Source organism: Mus pahari, chromosome 2, assembly GCF_900095145.1.
Source record: "Mus pahari chromosome 2, PAHARI_EIJ_v1.1, whole genome shotgun sequence".
NCBI classification, from domain to species: Eukaryota; Metazoa; Chordata; class Mammalia; order Rodentia; family Muridae; genus Mus; species Mus pahari.
The window spans coordinates 107,536,906-107,557,921 of NC_034591.1; the positions used below are offsets into that span (position 1 = coordinate 107,536,906).

Genomic DNA, 21,016 nt, shown 5'->3' on the forward strand with positions numbered 1-21,016 from the left:
GAGACACAGTGGTGATTGAATCCAGAAGATTAAGACAGGGAGATCTCCGAGTCCAAGATCATCTGGGATTAAAGGTGTGGTGGCACACACCTTTAATTTGGGCTACACCTTCTGCTGGGGACCATATAAGGACATTGGAAGAAGGGAGTCTGGCTCTCGCTCTTTCGCCTTCTTGTGGTGTGGGACTCAGCAACTGCTAGATCCTTGGACTTCCATTCACAGCTACTACTGAACCATTGTTGGGATTTGGACTGCAGACTGTAAGTCATCAATAAATTCCTTTACTATATAGAGACTATCTGCAAGTTCTGTGACTCTAGAGAACCCTGACTAATACACTTACCTGCATGCACACAGGGAGAATGAGCTGTCAGGGTCCCTTCCCGAGAGGACTCTAGTCCCACTGTGATTATACCCTGTAACCTTACATGTTCATTGCTACCACTTACGTAAGCTGAACTGACAAATGCAATCACTTTGGGGGCTTGGAATTCAGCACTATATTTTGACAACATAAGCAATCCATTCTGTAAACTCTCCTAACATGTGGAATACTGTCATCTGTCTTTGTTTTGCTTTTCATTTGCTGAGTCATGCAAGCCATGACTGGGCTTGCATCTCCCTGGGCCTTGCCCTGTCATACTTTGTGTTGTATTTATTCTTCAAAACTACTGTCTTGCAGGTCTTGCACATCTAGTTTCTGCAGGTGCAGTTGGCAGCTGAGAATCCAGTCAGGGCTCAGGATTCTTGGATCAGCGGAGAGAACCGTAAGTTGGGGCACGGGATAGATTGTAGGAGCTGGTGTCCACTGAGGCTCACCATTGCTGGCTGAGTCTTCCAAGGCTGTATCAGCCTGGGCAACCCACAGCTAACCCCCGCAGGTGAAGACTGCAAAAGACCCCCTCCCCCATCAGCCCTACTACCTTTTACAGGGTTAGAAGTAATTTCCAGGTCAACCCGCAACTCCTACAAAAGACTGCAAAAGTCTTGATAAGTGTGAGAGCATCACACATGTTGAAGGACAGAAGAACTTTCATGACACATACACAAGTGTTCAAAGGTGAAACATTTAGAAATGTCAGATTGAAAACTGAACAGGCAAACGTGGACCCTAAAGGAAGCTGGCCCTTTCAGTGTGCTACTGGAGGCTACTCCGCCGCCCAGCCCCGCCCCCGGCCGTGGCCCCGCCCTACTCATGGTCCGGCTCCCAGGTCCAGCTTATTTTCCCTTGGCCCCACCCCAAATGGCACCACCTCTGAGGCGTGTCATGGGTCCTTCCGCACCCAGGGAGCGTCCCTGCACACCCCACTGCTCGCTCAGCGAGATGTCCTTACTAGAAGGCTTTAAAAAATTGGGTTTTTCAAGCTCCACCTCTGTGGATGGGCCCCGCCCACAAGACCCGCCCAGCAATCCTCCCCTCCTCTGGCCCCGCCCTTCTGTCTGGACGCCTAGGCAGGGCGGGGCTGTCCAGCCCGCTGCCCTTCCCGCTTCCTCCCGCCGCAGGCCTCCACAGTGTCCAGCGCGCGCCTGGCCGCCTCGCTTTCGCCGCCGGCCGGGAGAGGACCGGTAAGCGCGGGCAGGAGCTGGACTGGGAGCCGGGGAAGCCAAGGGAAAGCGGAGCGTCAATGGGCCTCGGGAAGGGGCGTGGGGCAAAGGGTCTGCCTTAGGCACACTGGGCGGGTCAGTTTGTGGCGTCCTTGCTCCAAAGGTCTGCAGGGACCGGCTGATCCCCCATCCTCTGCCCGTGATGAACCCCAGAACACCTGACTCTAGAAGTCATGGTTAACTCCTTCAGCACCCCGAAAGCATCCTTGACCACGCCACAGCAGGCTCAGGGTCCCTGCGCTCCAGGTTGTCAAGCTCTAGAGGTCGTTCAGACTTGAGGCGATCCCTCAGTCCACCAGATCCTTTCTATAAAGCTTTTAAAACTCGGGTTTTCAAACTGCTTCTTCGCCACGGAGACCACTTAGAGACGCAGCCTTTCCAGCCTGACCCAGATATCAAGCCGGTCCTGCTCTGCTTCCTGACGCTGGCTGGCCTCATGCTGGTACTACAGTAGCTTAAGAACCACGAATGTAAAGTAGTACAGAAGAGCCTGGAGTCAGGCCAAGTGCCCTGTAAAGAAAATATGTTATAGAAGGTTATAGTAATCTCCCCTTGTTGGAGGGAGGAACAAACATGTTCCCAAAAAGTGTCTGAATCCTGGAATGATATCCAGACATATAGATTCTTTTCCTAATATACACACCTATAGTAGAGCTTAACTTGTAAACTAGACACAGTAAAAGATGAACACCCCTAAGGTAGGGTAGGTATAATGATATACTGTGATACAATTGTCACCATCACTACACTTGTGCCATTATTAAGTAGACTAAGGGTTGCTTGGCCAACAGATCAGCCACCCTAACAACTGTTGAGAGGTGACTAGCCGATGTGCAGTATCTGCATAGATTCCTAGGCCAAGTAGCGCTACATGTTCTAGGAGGGACAGTGTGGTGTTAACTGAATTGGTCCACCGTGCTGCTCAGAACTGAACACAAAACCTACAAATTCTTTATTTCTAGAAAGGTTCTCTTAATATTTTTGGACCAAAAATAGTTGCTGGTAATCAAAACCTCTGAAGGTACCCTAGGATAAAGGCTTTTACAGCGCTCCGTTCAAACACCGAGGCGGATGGCATTTTGCTCTCCCAAGGTCACACATCTGCGAAGAGGAGAAACTGGGATTCGAACCCTGAGTTTGGGTTCCCGTACATTCCCACTGGGATGTTCTATAAAGTCAAGAAGATAAAGTGCAGATTTCCTTATTCTACATAGTGGGCAGCTAAGAGGCACCCCATCCATCCCAGAAACTCAGCCCACCTGCCTTGTGGTTAGAATCTCCCTGTCCCAGTCAAACGGGCATCAGTTTGTGTGCTGTGCCAGAACCAGGCCCCCCGAGGGATGCTTAGCACCTGAATGTTGAGCAGGCACTCACAGGCCTGCGTTTAAGGCCAATCTCTCCGGGCAGTGGGATGCTTCTGAGAAGTAGTGCTCAGTGTCTGGATGAGACACCACCCGTTACCAGCTCAGGCAGCCTAATAGAGTATGTCATGCTCTGTCGGCCAGCCCTGGCCATCTCCTTTCAAAGCCCACTTACCCACAGGAGGGTCTTTAATCCCTATTATCCAGTACTTATGTTTCCTGGACTCCTCACTTGATGTTGAGCTTCGAGGCTTGTGTATAGCACCCACTTTCTCAAGGTTACCAAACACTACCTGTACTTAGGGTTTAGCTGATCCTGGGCCCACCCTAGGATCCCACACTACATACAGTTAGTACTAAGCCTCCAACATTCTTTAGGCTAAAAAACGAATTTTCCTAGAATTACCCACTCCTCCTCGATGCCACCTCTGTCTTGTCCCACGTGGCCTGGTTGTCCACCTGTTTAATTTTTAACAGCACCAGTGACATTATTCTCATTAGACACTTGAACATTCCCAGTGAATCTTCAGTCACCTTCATGGAGGTCCCTGCCGATGGGCCAGGATATCCCCGACTGGTGCAGATGGCTGCTGTATGCTAACTGCTAGGCTGAGCCACACCTGGGACTGACTTGATCCCCATTGTACACCCTGGCCAGGGTGCATGTGCCGTGAGGATTATGAGGCCAAATGGTCACTGCCGGTTGGCAGGTGTGCAGCCTTTTGTTTGCATGGGCCTTGGGGCCCTCTAGTGGAGAAGCAGAGCACTGCAGCAAGGTTGCTGTTGACTGCTTCCATGGCAGTCCAGCCTTTCAAGTCCAACCAAATGTTTTCTTCTAGTTTTAAATTAACATTTATTCCTCTCTGTGTGTGTGTGTGTGTGTGTGTGTGTCTGTCTGTCTGTCTGTCTGTCTGTCTGTCTGATATTTATTCATGTGTGTCTGTCTGTCTGTCTGATATTTATTCATGTGTGTGTGTCTGTCTGTCTGTCAGTCACAGTGTACTTGTGGAAGTCACAGGACAACTTAGAGTCAGTCATTTCTCTCCTTCCACCATGTGGGCCCCAGGGACTGAACTCAGGTTTTCAGGCCTGGTGGCAAGCACCTTCACCTGCTGAGCCATCTCACTGGCTCTAAACTTACCACTTTGTACATTTCGTTCAGAATTTTGCCCTGTGAGTATGTTTAAACTTTGATACTCTTGGATGAATATCTTATTCTTTTTCTTTCTCTTTCTATTTCCTGCTCTCTAGGGGTCTGAATCTGTGATTTTTGGATCAAAAGGCTTTCTTTTATACTTTTTTATTTTGTTATTTTTCTTGTTTGGTCCTTCTGACTATTCCCTCTGGCTGTTTACGGTGTACAAGCTCTTTCCTGCCAGCAGAGGGCGCCCAAACAAAGCAACTCCTCTGCTCCTGTCCCTGAGACCTGGAGGTGTCTGCCCATAGAGGGAGACTCCTTCAGATAAGTACTGGGTGTGTTGACCACGTGTGACACCCACTCTGCTGTACTTGGTGGTTGCACCCCACTGATTTGCACAGCTAATGACACAGGAGCCATGCACACTGCCCAAATTCTTCAAACATTTGTGTTTTTACTAAGAATGGTACATGGTTTTCCTGGAGACATTTAAGCAAGCGCCGTGGTAGGGGTTCCTCATCTGTAAAGTCAACTGATCTTGGACCTGAAAATATTCAGCAGAAACAGCTGTATCTGTTGAATAATCACAGACCCCTGCACTTGTCATATTAGCTGAATAACGCATTGCCATTTCTATAGCACAGGCCTATGTTGGGCAGTGTCACAACTAAAAGGCCTGCTTTGTCCTTACACAGGTGACATGTTATATAAGAAACTTAAGCACTGGAGGTTCTGACACCTACAGGCATTCCGTACCACCTTAGTGCCACCACACACACTTAGGGAGAACAGAAATTCTTCCCATTCTCCTTAATTTCTGTAATTTCACTTCTCTCTCTCTCTCTCTCTCTCTCTCTCTCTCTCTCTCTCTCTCTCTCTCTCTCTCTCTCTCTCTCTCTGTCTCTGTGTGTGTGTGTGTGTGTGTGTGTGTGTTTCTAGAGTTTCAGGGACCTCACCAAATTCAAGCAGCACAAACTTGCAATCTCTCTGGGTAGTAGTGGTAGAAGTTTTCTTATATGTGGCTTATTATGGGCTAGGAACTGGGACCTGGGTCATGCAGTCCAGTGAGGGACTTCCTGGCTGGAAAGCCCTGCTTCTCTGTCATGACCTGGGTTTTTCGTATATTTGGAAGCTCATTCATGACTAACCTTAATCTCAATACAATTAGCGGTCAGCCAAGAGTGATGGTGGGCTTGTTTGACCTTGCTTGCTGTGTTGCAAGATCTGGACTGATCTTGAATTCCTGGGCTGGTTTGGTCACCCCGCATAGCCTCCTGGTTGGCTGGAGTTGCAGGTGCTGACCACCAGGCTGTGCTGGTGTGTTTCCTGTGCACCCAGCAGCAGCTGTGTGGCTTCGCTCCTTGAGTTGCCTAGTTCTTATAAAATAGGGGCCTCTTAGTTGCATATCTCTCTTGGCCACACACGCTTAGCAGCCGTAAATGCTGCCTTCTGCCTGGTGGCCCTATGGCACTGGGCTAGCTCAGCTTTCCTGTCTAGTTCTTACTTTTCCAGCGTATTTGGACTGGCCCACTGGCTCCTGCTTACATCCAGGATGCGCTTACCTATCTTCCTCAAATGTGGCTCCGTTCGTAAAGTGCTTGCCTGGCGTGTGTGAAACTCTGGATTCAGTCCCCTGTGCCACATGATCATGGAAGTGCACACCTGTAATCTCAGCACTCCACGGGAGGAGGAGGCTGGAGGATCAGAAGTTCCGGGTCATCCTTGGCTACACATCCAGTTTGAGGCCAGCCTGGGCTACGTGCATCTCATTTGCATGTGTTTGCTACTGTTGGCTGCTGCCTCGGCTGCTGTGGGCTATTCTTCCTTCACTTTAGCTGTCCACTCATGACCTGAAAGCACCTTGCTTTCCCATGGTCTGGTGGTCATCTCACTATCTCAATTTCCGGTGGTCATCTCACTATCTCAATTTTTTTTTTCCTGTTGCTCCAACTTATGGGATGCACCACCCCTCCCAGAATCTTGGGAGAAGGCCTGTTCTTTGGAGAGCTTTGATTGTTTTGTTTCGTTCACACGCAAGTTCGTTTTTAGCCCTTGGATGCTGTGAGCCAGGCTGTCTTCTGAGCATGCAGCGGAGGGCAGTTTTTGTTCCACATGGGCAGTCTTCTCTCAGCCCTGTCCCCTAGGGAAGATTGGATGGACTATTTTGGAATCACGGAGTGAGCGTGGCCATTATCTTGTAGTGGCCAACACATTCTATAATAGTGATTCATCGTTTCTCAGTGTTCTGGGGTACTGGGCACATCTCAGACCCAGGAGGGCCTGCTGGGATCACTGGCTGGCCCTCATTCCCACCTCCCTCCTCCCGAGCCTCTGGTGCCTGTGAGGCCTTTGTGAGGCCCTGTGTGACACACAGCCGTGCACATCGCTCTAGACACTGCCTGTCTTTCCAGCCATGGGCTGCCTTCAGAAGCATGCACGCCATACCCCTTAGCCTTGGATTTGTGCTCTCTGCCTGAGGGGAGTGTCTTCAGGGTGTGCACACACCCTGCCAGCTGTCAGTTTGGGCTAAGGGGTTCCTTGAGTTCTTTAAACATGTTAACAGACCCACCTTGAGGTTCACTCCAGGCCAGTGTCTGGCCGTCCTTGCCGACCCTTCCTGTTGGCTGCTCTGTTGGAGTTGCACTCTCTTGCTTCTGTGTCTCCTATGAGGAGGATGTTCTGTGGCTACTTGCTGCCTTGTGATTCCTGCAGTCACTGAACACCATTCTGTGCTGTCACTGTTGCCAAGTGACCCATTATGTCTCATCATCCAGTCAACCGTCCCCACTGAGGGATAAGCCTGGCACCCTCTCTGCCCTGCCCACCCTAGAGCCCTTAGTACATGCCTCCCCTTGCCCGCCTTTACCCTATGCCTGTCAGCCATTTTCTGAACTTGTGTCCAACAGTTGTGTCCAGATGGCCTTGGAACATCTCCTGCTCCCCGCGCAGTTCCTTTTGAACCTTTTCATCAGCTTGTTATTGTTCCAGAGGTTTTTCAGTCCTAGCGTTCTCCAGACAAGCTGCAGAGGGAGTGTCCTCAGAACCTCACATGGGTGTAAGGATGCCAGGGCGCATCTGGAGCTCCATTGCTGCTTCTCCCCAAGGAGAGCTGAGGTTTTAGTTTCTTATCTCATTGTTATGAACAAATGCCTGCTAGAAGCACCTTAGGGATATCACTGAGGCAGCAGGCACGCGGGCGAGCAGGTGCGAACCTGCTTGCATCTGGGCAGTCCAGGAAGTACCTTTCTCTCCTTTTATCCAGCCTTAGACCCCAACCCACAGATAGGTTTAAGCATCTCTGCAAGGCGTGCTTCAGCAATGCCCTGGGCGCTTCTTAGTCTAATCACCTTGGCAGGCAGTATCAACCCTCCCAGCCACCTATCTTCCAGGCTAAGGGCAATGAGATTGATTTGGAATGTCACTAAAATGGTGAAGGTCACAATGTTCCTGATAGTCCTTGTGTTGCTACAGCCTTGGCTTAATTCCCAGAGTTCTGGCAAAGGTGGTTCTGACTGTATTTCTTGCTGGTCATTCATTCATTCATTCATTCATGTTGGACATTGGTAGTGAGGATAGAAGCCAGTACATGCTAGATGAGTGGGCTTTTTGGTTTTTTTGGGTTTATTTTATTTATTTATTTATTTATTTATTTATTTATTTATTTATTTTTGGTTTTTCGAGACAGAGACAGGTTTTTCTCTGTGTAGCCCTGGATGTCCTGGAAGTCACTCTGTAGATCAGGGTGGCCTCGAACTCAGAAATCCGCCTGCCTCTGCCTCCCAAGTGCTGGGATTAAAGGCGTGCGCCACCACTGCCCAGCTAGATGGGTGTTCTGCTCCTCCTCAGTGCCAGGTCAGGTTTTTGATTGGTTGGTTGATAGGGAACCTTACTCTGTTACCTCCAATGCACGTTTAGGGATCCTTCCATGGGCGCGTGCGTGGGCCTTCCTTCAGACCTGTGCAGATGACATTCATCGGCAGAGAATTGGGGTGGTGGAAACTATGACGCCGTAACTTTCATTCTGCTGTAATTGTCGTCCGAGAGCTAACGTCCATCAGCTAACGGAGCTAAGCCTGGTCCTGGCAGCTTCTAGCCTCCCTACAATCTGATCGAGGCCTTGAATGTTTTCAGCCTCTGAGACTTGCTGCTGAGAAAGCTCCCCCTTTCTTATTCTCTCTGAGCTCTGGCTGGTTCACCTCAGCTGCTGTGGCTCACTCTCCTCTCTTAACTTTTCTCTCGGCCTCTGCATTGCTCTGCTTGGCCTCACACTAACTCTAGCAATCTGTTCTAATCTTCTGGCCCCTTCTCATTCTCTTGCTTGTTCTGTCTACCTGTGTCTAGCTTGTTTTGTTCTCTCTTCAATCTGTCTCTGCAAATTGCATCTCCCTCCTGGCAAACCTGCATCTCCCTCCCTCTCTCTGCGGATACGCTTTCCCTGTCAACTGCACTGCACTGCTCTCCAGGAACTCTACTGTACTCCTGTACTGCACGCTCCTTTTCCTGTGCTGTCTGTCTCTCCCTTAAGTAGCTTCTCTTTTCTCTCTCTTCTCGTGAGAGTTGGGGGTATCCTAGTCTATCAAATCTCTCTCTGTTTTGCCACTTTTCCTGCCACTCAATTANACATCTCTTTCAAATATGGATGCTTCCTTCTACAAACTAACTTTACCTTCATTGTTTGGGATTAAAGATGTGTACTAAGGGTGAGTCTACAGTCCAGCCAGAGGGATTAAAGCTGTGTGCCAAGGATTCAAATAGCCTGTAACAGCCAGTCCTGAATGGTAGCTACCAGGTGGATGGATGGAGGTCCTGGGGAGTCAGGAGTTCTGCCCTTTAGCCCTGTCACTTTGTGTCTCCCAGGTCAGGGCTGCTGGGCTCAGCCGTGTGCTGATGGAAGGGACGGAGGCCCGGCAGAGGAGGCTGGAAGGCTGTGGAAGGCCGAAGGAGCTGGGGCCATTGCCCAGCCATGATGCAGGAAGACTCCCTGAGGCTTCTGAAGATGGACATCCGGAGGTCTCTGAGAGCCAATGCGTGGATGCCAAGTCACTGGAGGCCCCGCCTGGCAGGGAGACGTCCCTGGTCATTGGCTTTCAGGTGGTAATACCCTTCCTGCTTGCAGGCGTGGGGCTGTCCTGGGCTGGCTTGCTTCTGAACTATTTCCAGGTGAGAGACAGCTTTCTGGGGACAGGGGAACCTGAGAAGTGGGCAGCTGAGGCCAGCTGGAGGGTTGTGGGTGCATTGGGCGAGGTTCTTTCAGCTTAACCTAAGTTAAGCACAGTAAGATAGTGGCTGGGCTCATGCCCTACAGATACACCCGGATTCACTGGACCACTTCCTGTCTCATTTGTTCTATGAGGGAGTAAGGAGTAGAAAGTTAGTTTGTTTCCATTGCAGAGACTGGAAGGCCAATGTCAAGGTGTTCCAAGGTGGTTTCCCTTTGAGGCCTCTCTTATGTCTTCCCTCTGTGTCTCCTTGTCTTCTCATGGGTGGCAGTCATGCTGTATTAGGTCTGTGCTAATGACCTCCTTTTCACTTCCCTGTTAAAGGCCCTGTCTCCAGAAATAGTCATACCCTGAGGTGTAGAAGACCCAAGACTTACACAAAGCACTGGGAGGGACACAGTTACTCATAGTGACAACTTAACGTAGTGTCGCTACAAAATGCTGCCCTAAGGGACCCTTAGCTGTGTCCCACACACCTGAGGCAGTCTGTGGTCTGTCACTGCAAGTAGGACTGCCAAGCCCAAGGACCTGCGTGCAGCTTGGATGGCTGTCACCACATCTCCTTCCTAGTCCAGGGCAAATTGTAGGAGGTGCCCATCTCCCAACGCCTATGGGCAGATCATTGCCAGCCTTTCTCATGTTTAACAATCTGCCAGGGGATGGAGAGGCAGCTCCATGTGTGAGAGTCAAGACCTGCAGATCTGGGCACAGCTACAGATGCACTTACAATCCAGATAGCCCTAGAACTGGGGGATGAAGACAGATCCCGGGAGCTCACTGGTCGGCTGTCCTAGCCGAAATGGCAAATGTGCAGGTTCAGTAACAGACTGTCTCAAAGGAATAAGGCCAAGAGTGATAGAGAAGAACATCCTCCTCTAGCCACCAAGCAACTGCATACACAGTTACACACACGCACACACACACACACACACACACACACACACACACACACACCTGCAAGTTGGAAACTGCATTTCGTGTGTTAATTTCTATCGCTGCCTAAAATTCAGCAGATTACAATGCCATACTTCCTCAAAAGCTCCCAGCCTCTGTGGTCCAGGACCCGTCTCTCCTGAGGCTATGGGTGTTTTCCTTCTCTCTGCCTGAGCGGTTGCTTGACCCAGGCCCCTGCTCCTCACTACTGTTCCTGGTGCTACAGGGCACCTGATTCATTTATGTGCTGTCGGTCAAAGAGACCCATGGCTGCAGTACCATCTAGGCCACCTGACCACAGAGGCTTTGCAGTTCTTGGTGGCAAGCCGGGTCACTAGGTTCTGTCCCCAGTGCAGCAGAAGAAGTTGTATAAAAGCGTCATAGAGGGTGGCAGAAGCACTGGGGTTTGGTCTAAGGCTACGGCCTTGTGCCTCATGGTGTGGTTTGCTTACACGCACCTCCTTACTGGTTTATGGTCTTTGCTTACATGCTGTGTCCCAGTGTGGTTTGCCCCCACCACAGTGCTTGTTAAGGCTTAGCCCTTAATGTAACTCTGTTGAGAGGTGGCAGAGCTTTCAAGAGGCACTTTGGATCACAAACGCATTAGTGTGGTTCTCTCAGAGCGGGTCAGTTATGCGGAGACCAGATTGTCACAAAGTGAGTTTGGTTTCCTTGGCTTTCTCGTGTTTCCTGTCTTGTTCATTTACAGCATCCATGTCCTCCTACCTCCCTTCTCTGCCTTTCCACTGTGGCACAGTGCAGCCTGTGGAGCTCCAGAAACTGACTGGATGGCACTGTGCTCCCAGAATTCCAGAACCACAAACTGAAATCAACCCCTTTCCCTTCATAAATTAGCTAGACTCCAGGGTTCTATTATGGAAATGGGGGAGGGGAGCAAGCACTGGTAAACTTAACTTTGGATTTCCAACACCACATAAAAATCTGGTGGCAGGGGGCTGGTGAGATGGCTCAGTGGGTAAGAGCGCCCAACTGCTCTTCCGAAGGTCTGGAGTTCAAATCCCAGCAACCACATGGTGGCTCACAACCATCCATAACAAGATCTGACGCCCTCTTCTGGAGTGTCTGAGGACAGCTACAGTGTACTTACATATAATAAATAAATAAATAAATCTTAAAAAAAAAAAAATCTGGTGGCAGGAGTCAGGCAATAGTAGTGCATGCCTTTAATCCTAGCATTTGGAAGGCAGAGACAGGTGAATGTCTATGAGTTAAGAGGCCAGTCTGGGCTATAGAACAAGTTCTGGGACAGCCAGGACGGTTACACAGAGAAACCCTGTGGAAAGGTGAGAGACCGGAGGATCCCCAGGGCTTGCTGCCAGCCTATCCAGCCAAATTGGTAAACCGAGGTTTAGTGAAAAACTTAACGTGAGCCACGTGACACAGTGCCGGGTAGTACCTGCCAGATGTTGGTGCCCCTCCCTGAGCAGACACAGTCAGGATAATTCTCACTGTGGCAGAGAACAGCTTTGGGGTGAGAGGAGAGACCCTCCGCATGAAGAGAGCAGGAAGGGTGGGCTTTGTGGGGGCAGGCTCCACTCCAGCTGACTGCACTGGGCTCAGCCATCTCTAGCTGTAAGTACAATGTCGCCAGCGAGTACAATGTAAGAACTGGGCAGGTGCCCTGGGTCATCCTGGGATCCTGCCTGCCTGAGGCTGGCTGGCTAGCCCTCAGTGGGGAGAAAGGGCTTCCACTCTAGGCTATGAAGATATAACTGATTCCCAGGGCTGGGCAAGTGAGAGCCACAACATTTCTTAGTCTCCCACACTCACAGTCTGAGGAGGGGGGACGCCACCCCATAAGTGTGGAGCCGGCTAGGATGAGGGGGCAAGGCCCTGCTCTGTGGAATGGAAGGATGGGAGCCACTTCCTGCAGGAAGGCAGAGAGCTTTCATGGAAAGTCCCTTGGGCTAGCAGACTATCCCTCATTCAGGGGCAGGCAGGCTCCAGGCTTAGACCCCTCACTATAGAGGACATTTCCCTGGGGACCTTGCTAAGGAAGGAATGTCCCTGGGTATCTTAGGGGGTTCTATTGCTGCAACAATGGGAGCCAAACCTATTCAAACCAACCTCACTGGGCTACTTGCTGAGGAGGGCATCTGACTGGAGACCTTGCCCACAAGAAAGAGGGAGAGCCACAGGGGACTCCTGGTTGGGCTACAGCTTGAGTAAGTGCTGGGGACAGTGCTATGACATCTGTTCACTGGCTGTGGAAAGGGCTTCCTTCCTCTCTGTGGTGCTGAGGCTGGCACTGAGGCCATGCACACATGAGGCAGATGCTTTCCTGCTCACTTACGCCCCAGGGTCCCTCACCAGGTTACTTTTCCTTGTTTCTGCCTTTCTGTTCATTCCTTCATTCACTCATTTGTTTGTTCATCCTGGCAACATGCACCGTGTGTGCACGCAACCAGACACCATGCACAGGGTCCCGGTGAACAAGAGAGACAAACAGGTCGCCCTCCTGTGGTACTCGTGATTGAGTGGGGAGATCAATAGATGCATGTATCTGTGCCAGACAGCAAGGCCAGACAGAAAACAGCTAAGCTGTGCCAGCACAGCCCAGGAGGGAGGGAGGGAAGTTGCCCAAGGCCTCCTGGTGGAGATGCTGGTGGGGAGCCTGAATCTAAGGAGCTGAGAGCAGAGCATCTGGAAACTGATCCTGGGACGATTCACAGGTCAGTGTTGGTGTCAGTCTTGGAAGCCAGGATTGGTGATGTGATGCCAAAGCCCTGTGCTCTCCCCCTTGCACCGTGTTAGGGACAGAACCTGACATCATGCATACAGACACTCTAACTCCCAGGGTGAGGTGGGAGAGTCTCATAGCCTGACTGGGCATTGTACATAAAGGTTGAGAGCTGCTCATAGGCCCCAGTCCCTCATGTCCAGGACTCTAGGACAGGCTGGAGGCCCAGGGATCAGAGGGACTGTGCAAGGTCACCCAGGAAGCCACTTGATGCTTGACCCAGATCTGAACCATGCCCAGTCAGGCTATGAGATTTTCCACTGTGCTGGGACTATTTTTAAAATCACATTGAGATGTTCTGTGTTGTGACCCAGTAAGCCGTGTTGACGTGTGTTGTTCTCAGCTTTCCCGGGGGAAAGTACCGTTTCTCACACGCATAGGTTCTTTTATTTATTTCTGCTGAAAGCTTAATCATCCTAAAAGCAAGTCATTACAATAGTCAGCACACTCTGAAAGCCAAAGGGGTCACTGTAATCCTACTGCCCACTGCAGGCGACCACTTGAGCACTGGGTTTTAGTAACTCCCTAGACACCTTTCCCTCTTTCTTTCTCTCCGCCCCCTCCATTCCCCCATCCCTCCCTCACTTTCCCTGGCCCTCTTCTCTCCTGTGTGTTTCTCCAGAGCTGATGAGCTTAGTCAGGAGAGACTCCTGTTCTAGTAAGAATGTTTCAGGGAACCAGTGTGTGTGTGACTCGGTAAGTCCTGTGTAGATGGATGATCCTAAGCTAGAGTGACCTTGTGGAAGGTGCCAATGCCAGCATAAAAATGTCTGTACCTGGGGATGGTTCTTCTCAGCTCATCACCAACCTGTAGGGATTGTCTCAATCCAGCCAGTGCGCTGATGCCAGTGGCTTCTGCAGGCCTTTTCTCTGCTGTTCCACACTAACTTGTGTGTGTTTAGACCAGGCCAAACCACAGATCACAGACCATAGGGAGGGCTGCCAAGGTAGATGCTGGGCATGCGGTCTCCCATTAAACTACACCTTCTCGGCGGTGGTGGTCATGGTCGTCGGGGAGAGTGGGGACAGATGGTAGGGAGACGGTCATTGTTTTCCTTGAGCGTTAGTACACTTTGTGACTGAAGGCAAACCTCCCCGGAGCCCTAAATTTTTCGTTTGCAAAACGTGGACATCATAAGCTGTGAACACAGGGAGGTGTTCTGTCCAGTGAGCGGCACGAAGGGCTTTGTAGAGCATGATCAAGAGTGACGTCCTCGATCCCAAACCACATCAGGACTGCCGGGACAGGCTTCTTCTTGGGAAGGGTGGTTAGGTATCCCTAGTCATGCTTCCACAGAACCACTGTGGTTCTTGCTTGTACTTAGAGATTCTGGGTAAAGAACTGTGGGGCTTTGACTCAGAGATCAAGAGGCACCTTAGCTGGCCACAAGGACAAGCGCTATCGAGGCCAGCCAAAGGCATGAGGGCCATAGCATGACAGAGGGGTCCATGAGAAGTTCCTTCCAAGGGTATATAGGGTAACATGGCTGTGTGCTCGGACAGAGATGGCTCAGGTATGGGTGTCCTTTCAGAAGGTGAGGCTCACTTGCATGTTGTTCCCATTTCATGAGGGTTGCTCCTTAGAATGCCCATGTGGGTTGCTGACAGGGAGAGCAAGTGTTGTCGTTGGGGGAAGATGTGTGAGAAGCCATGGGATCGTGACTGAGATGGTCTCCTGCGCTGGAGCTGAGGGGGCAGATTAGGGAAAACTTTGAGGGCAGCAGATTGGATGTAGGACTGCAGTGAGGGTGTCTGGGCTCAGCGAGCTTTTCTGGCAGATGTTCACTGAGGTGCAAAGCATGCCAGAGGCACTATGGAAGAAACGGCCATGAAAATCGGGGACTTTAGGGCATTTGCTCCTGCACAGGAGGCTGAGAGGAACAGTCTGAAAGCTCAGAAGAGGCTAGAGATGACGGAGAGGTTGGGGGCTGGTGGAGAAGCTGGTGGAGAGGCTGGGGGCTAGTGGAGAAGCTGGGGGCTGGTAGAGAGAGACTGGGGCTAGTGGAGAGGTGCATCTGGGATGAAGAAAATCTAGCGCACGGACAAGGTGCTGGGATCCAGTTCTAGGCTGCTGTATGGCTCAGCATCCCAAACTCAGAAGCACCTCCCATACCAACCCACTCTGGTCACTGACAGTTTAAGCATCCCAACGGCAGCACCTATTGGCCATGTGCAGATCCTGGCCCAAGGTGTCTCGCTTACCTGCACACAGCCTCCTCGTGTGGTCTGACCACTTGGCTTTCAAACATGAGCGTGCCAGGAGACAGAGAAGCCCAGAGACTACTCCACGCGGTAGCTTCTCCACCCCGAGCTGCTGGCTAAGCAGTCAGGAGAAGTAGGGCTGACCCACCAGGACCAGGACCAAAGGTTACAGCCTGCACCTCTGCCTCCCGTGGCAAACTTAAAACTCCAGACAACTGAGCAGAAGAGAGTAAGTGAGGATGTGCTGAGGATTTCCGGGGCAGGCAGGATGGGGGTGGGGGGCAGTTAGTTAGGGAGGAAGTTCTGCCTGGGGAGATAAAGGAATTTGGTCTTGAGCATGAGATGGGACGATCTGTGAGAGGAGACGGAGGCAAGGTGTCCAAGAGGGTGGTACGGTAGGAATGGGACAGAGGGGAGGGAGGCTAGGACCCCGAGTTAGTAGAAGTCAGCCAGACCTTCAGCGTGGGACCATTGCTGGTAGAGACCTCAGTTTGTATTCTGTCGGCCCTTAGGCCTGGAAGTGTCCCTCTGGCCTGTGACATATACAAAGGGGCACTCTCAGCACCTCTAGACTCCAGTGCAGCTTCCCGGCCCGGCCCCTTCCCTCTGGTGGGATCAGCAGGGCCTGTTCTGATCCTTCTAAGCAGAAGCAAGCTGGATAAAGTGGTCCAGGCCTTTGAGGGGAAGCAGGGCCCCAGTTGTGTGAGCACAGCTTCACACTGTGGCTGTGAGCCCCCGCGCGCTGGCACAGAGCTGACCACAGGTGTCACTTTCATCTTGCAGTCCCTCAGAGTCCTTGACCTTGCAGGACAGAACCCCATGGGTGAGCCTGGGTGAGTATCCCCGGAGCTGTGGTCTCCCGGCCCTTCTCGGCCAGAGCAAAGCAGCCGATGGCACGTGTGCAGAGGACACAGGGGGTGGTGCTGACTTCTGCGTGGGTACTTAACCAGAGCCAGGCCCATGTGGGTGGTGTCCCTGCCCGGCCTGGCTAGTGTGGGCTGGACTACTGGACACTGTCAAGGTCGCTGCTGAGAGACAGTGAGCCTCTCTGGCAGGCTGGAAGAGGGAGGTCCCGGCACATCCACAGCCGCACTCTGAGGAGGACCCGGCCAGCGGAATGGACAGAGGACACCGGCAGCCTCCTGAATGAGGCTCTGTGACCAGGTCTGGCCTTGTTTGCTCTGGCCCTCAGCCAAGGGACTCTCGGAGACCCACTGTGGCGCTTCCTGGAAAGCTTCTGTCTGCGCGGACCTCTGCAGAAGAGAGCCTTGGAGGGCCGGGAGGAGAGAGGACAGCCTCGACCAGGGCCCAACCATGGTCGTCACTCAGCTCAGCCTCGAGTTCCGCTTTCAGGGCAAGAAGCTTCGAGGCTTCAGCTGTGAGCTCACCCGCTCCCCTCATGGGATCCTCCCTGAGTCTGTCCTCACCACCACCTGCCAGGTCGCCATACCTATACTGTTGTCCGGCCTGGGCATGATGACGGCTGGCTTGGTGATGAACACTGTCCAAGTACGTACAGGGCTCCGAGGGAGAGGGGACAAAGCAGGTGGAGGGCAGGAACCAGGGTGCTCCCCGTAGGTGGCAGGGCCCAGCTGGGGTCCAGCACCAGCCGTGCCGGCGAGAAGATACCTTGGGCTCCTAGCACCTTAACAGTCACAGCGATGACATTTGATAGCCCTCCAAGGCAGCCTTTGTGAGCCCACAGCAGCCTCTGCCATCTGCTACCGAGTGCGAGCTTATTAGACAAGGCTACAACTCAGTACGGGAGTCTTTAATGCCTCGCTGCCTCAGTTTCCACTTTCGTAAATCAGGAATAATGAGAGCACCTGGCTGTCTGAGCTGTGAGGAGCAGGTTGTAAGCAGCAAGGAGCCTGCTGATCTCCGTGGTCTGGGTGATAGGCAGAGCTGAATGACGACCTACCTCTCCGGAGTCCCCACGTAGTTCCTCGAGGGAGGGAAAAGCAGGGCATGGGAGTCCCGTATGCCCCCAGATCTCCCCACAAGGTGGCACTTTCCATCTGGCGGGGCATTTGCTGAGTCTGGTTTAGGAGTCACTGTCGTTGAGTGGACCCCACTGTCTGTCGCCTCCGGCCTTTGTTACGGAGCATCAAGTGTTGCATTAGGAAAACACAGAGTGTCAGTCATGGAGGAAGGATAACCATCAGAAGTTTTCATGGTTCTGGAAGCTGGAAGTCTGAGGTAAAGAGCTGGTGGGGTTGGTGTGGTCATCCTTTAGGGCCATCTTCTTGATGTGCCTCACAGGTTGTCCCTCTCTACAGGTCTGTCCCCTAACCTTGCTTGTGAGATAACAGCCGTGGAGGCCTGGGGCTCACCCACCTATGACCTTCACTCAGCCCCCCCCCCCATCTTCTGTCTCTAGACACTTACGCCTGAAGGTCCTGGGAGTTAGGGTTGCAGTCCGTGAGTTTGGTGGTTGCCAAAGTTATTTTCAATATGCGTATATGCACAGATGTATAGAGACATATAATAATGCTGCTGCTAATTCTTTTTAAATTTAACTCGCGTGTGGTTGTGGTGCTGGGGATGGAATCGTGGCCAGCATGCACCACACTACTGAGTTCTACCACAGCCCTGAGACTGTCGGAGTGCATGTCAGTACCTCCAGGGCTTGTTCACCTCAGAGAACAGGACACTGGGCCTTCAGAATGCTGGGATCAGTCTGTTCCTAGAGAGCTTGTGCAGCCTGCTTCCGTGGTGTGGTCTCCCCCTACCTGAGGCTGTCATGCATGATAATCCTCAGAGGCTGAGCTCTGCCAGACTGCCCAGCATGAGCTCAGCCATCCCTGGCCTGCCCTGCACTCCCAGCTCGCAACGCTTCAGTTGCCCTGGGCTCCCAGAAGGCTAGCTTGTCAGACTGGGCAGCTGGTGGAGGCAGCTTGAGGCATGCTGTATGGAGGAGAGGTTGCTTCACCCTCCTGCAGGTCAGGGATCTCTAGAAAGAAGAGGACAGGGCCATCAGAGTGGGCCTTGGAGAACAACTGACCATTTCCACACTGTGGGAAGGAGTGAACTCCTGGCGGAGACATGGGGGGGGTGTGTGTGTGAATACATGGGTGGCTTGTGTCCTGAGTGTAGACACTGCTAGCTGTCCACTCTGCCCAGGAAGTGAAGTTTACACTGAGGGCAAAGGGGCTTGGCTTTTTGTTTATAGAGTAAGCATTGCTTTTGTGGTGCCGGATTACCAGCATAGCCATGAGCAAACTGTCTGGTTGGTACGTACTGCATGGTGAAACACAGGAGGGGACAGCAGTCTAGAGGGTCCTCTCTGACAGCCTGTACTGTTTGGCTGGGCATGAAGTGTGATGTGCCAGTCACATTCTTGAACAAGTTTAGTGACCAGAGTTGGGTGTATACTCAGGCGTGGAGTTGGCAGTGCAGGGTCAGAAGTAACCGGGTGACGTGATCATATTTATGTCACAAAGCTCAGTCCTGGCAGCAATGTCAACAATGTGGGGGAGGAGAGAGCAAGGGAGGCTCTCTCCCAGTACCACAGCCACCTCACTCTCCCACTCCGACCCCACCCGTCAGGATAGACATCTCTGTAAAACGTCTGAGAGATCAGTAGCAGAATTTAAAAGTTAGGGTGACGTGAAGTCAGATTGAGGAGGACAGGGGTTAAATCCTGCTGGGCAGAACAGGAAAAGGGTAGGAGAGGAGACAGGCCCAGGGCGGAACAGGAGTCTGGAGATGGTTGAGGTCCAGTATTGTCAGCTTATAGCCATAAGGTGGGAGGGATACCGGGGGCCGTCAATGAGCCCAGGGTATCAGTCAGACCAAAGTGGCATCAAGGACACACAAAAGAAGCCTGGAGAAAGAGCTATTCTGGATGTGGGTGGCCAGGACATCAGCAGGGGTCAGGCCCCCTTTGTCATCTGCCTCAGTCTGCCAGGGCTGCTTGTAGAGCACCTGAGGCCAGACAGTATACCCCACAGAAGTTGACATTGTCTCTAGGGGTTAGAAGTCTGAGGTGTCAGGTGTTGGCCGTGTTGACATCCTAAGCCAGTAATGCCATTTCCCCCCTGTTGCCCACATGGTCACCTCTCTTTGCATATCTGTGCTTGTGATATATACCAGTCTTGTAGGACTGGGGAATCACCCACCTATGACTTCCTTAACTCAGCCCCTCTTTGAGGACCCTGTCCCTAAACACTGTGTCTTTACGGCTGCAGCCTGTCAATTTGGGGAACACAGTTTAGCTAGTCTCTGTTGACCTTGTCTCGGCTCATCTTCCTTCTTCTCATCCTGTGATTCCTGGCAAGCTCAGTCAGTGGCTTAACTCTCATGGCCAGGGCTGCGGATGCAGTCCCAGGATAGAGCATGACCCTAGCTCAGGCAAGGCGCTGGGGTCCATCCCTAGCACCGTCAGTCAGTCTCATGGCCAGAACTGGCTCAGCCCTAACCCAAGGTAGCATCAGCAAGGATCTGGAACCATGGAGTCAGGTCTCCCTTCCTCCCTCCTGAGGCATGGAACTGTGGAGAAGGTGGGCTGGGGGTTGGAAGTAACTCAAGCCTTGAAAGAGAGATGGTGTAAATAGAAGTTCAGAGGCAGGCCTCCTCAAGCTGTCCTCCAGGGGCGAGGGCAGCAGAGAGAGCTCCAGGAGCCCATTCCCACACAGCAGGTCCTGAGGGAGAGAATACTGTAGCCATGACCAGCACAGCACTGAGCTGTGACAAGGAGGAGGAGGACGGGAACTTGGTCAGGAGTTCCTGGCACTGAGGGAGGGGAGAATTGAAGGAAGAGACACCGAGTTTGTTCTGATGTGGGGCTATTAGATGTGTGGCCTTGTGTGTGGCCGGGAGAATGTGCACCAGGCTGTGGGGGAGGCAGGGGGTGGTGGGGGAGGGCTGGGGCAGAGTACATGCTAGGAAAGGACAGGGTGTGCCAGACAGCCCTGGCCAGGGGTAGGAGAGTGTGTGTGATGGTGTGGGTGGTGTGTGCCCTGAGGGGTGTGCAGGGCTGATAGGCAGCTAGGCACAGACCTGAGGCCCCTGCTGCAGAGAATGGGGAGGCAGTAGCTGGCCTGATAAGGAAGGGCCCCTGCAGGTGGGCCTCTGCCTCCAACGAGTTCTTCAGTTCTTCGTCTGAGAGCAGGAAATCACATGTATTTCTTAAAGGGCTAATGTCTATATTATCCGAGCAAAGAGATAAATGTGGGCAAATGCGAAGAGATCATTTTCGAGAGGGAACCAACATTATGGACAGGGTAAAATGTTCAGACTCAGCGCTAAAAAGCAACGCACGCACGTTAAGGCTGCATTTTGCTCCTACCCAGTGGGGAAATGTATAAGACTTCTATAGAGCCTCTGACTAGTCCTTCTCTGTCATGACTCTAAGGCACTGCTGCCTGGGGGTGACTCCTGCTTTCCCCAGAGGTGACATGTGTTTGTGTCTCTAGCTACTCTTTCCTGGGGAGATTGGGACTGAGCCCAGGACCCCTTCAGAAAAGAAGGAATTTGTCTTTAGGCCTAGAACTAGAATCCCACAACTTTAAAATCTTAATCTGTAGCAGGGCAGTGGTGGCGCATGCCTTTAATCCCAGCACTTGGGGGGCAGAGGGTGGTGGATTTCTGAGTTTGAGGCCAGTCTGGTCTACAGAGTGAGTTCCAGGACAGCCAGGGCTACACAGAGAAACCCTATCTCAAAAAAAAAAAGATCTTAATCTGTTGAGGTCCTACTTAAATCAGATCTGGGGGTGTTGAGTAGGCAGGGGGTGGGGTGGGGTGGGGGAGGAAGTGGGGAGGTCCATCACACAAACACCTCCTCTCCCAGATTTCT

General features: G+C 52.0%; 1 protein-coding gene across 2 annotated transcripts in view; it reads left to right on the forward strand.

Moving 5' to 3' along the window:
• Positions 1 to 1,437: 1,437 nt before the first annotated feature.
• Positions 1,438 to 21,016, forward strand: part of Slc41a3 (solute carrier family 41 member 3) — a 41,184-nt gene continuing 21,605 nt past the window's right edge. Inside the window, exons 1-2 of one of the 2 annotated variants that reach the window (XM_021191159.1) lie at positions 1,438 to 1,566; positions 8,962 to 9,264. In XM_021191159.1, the coding sequence (XP_021046818.1) occupies positions 8,992 to 9,264 (273 nt within the window). In that variant the 5' untranslated portion in view covers positions 1,438 to 1,566; positions 8,962 to 8,991. Of the gene's footprint in view, positions 1,567 to 8,961; positions 9,265 to 16,202; positions 16,729 to 21,016 lie in introns of those variants that run through there. The other variant, XM_021191160.2, reaches the window with a different exon arrangement.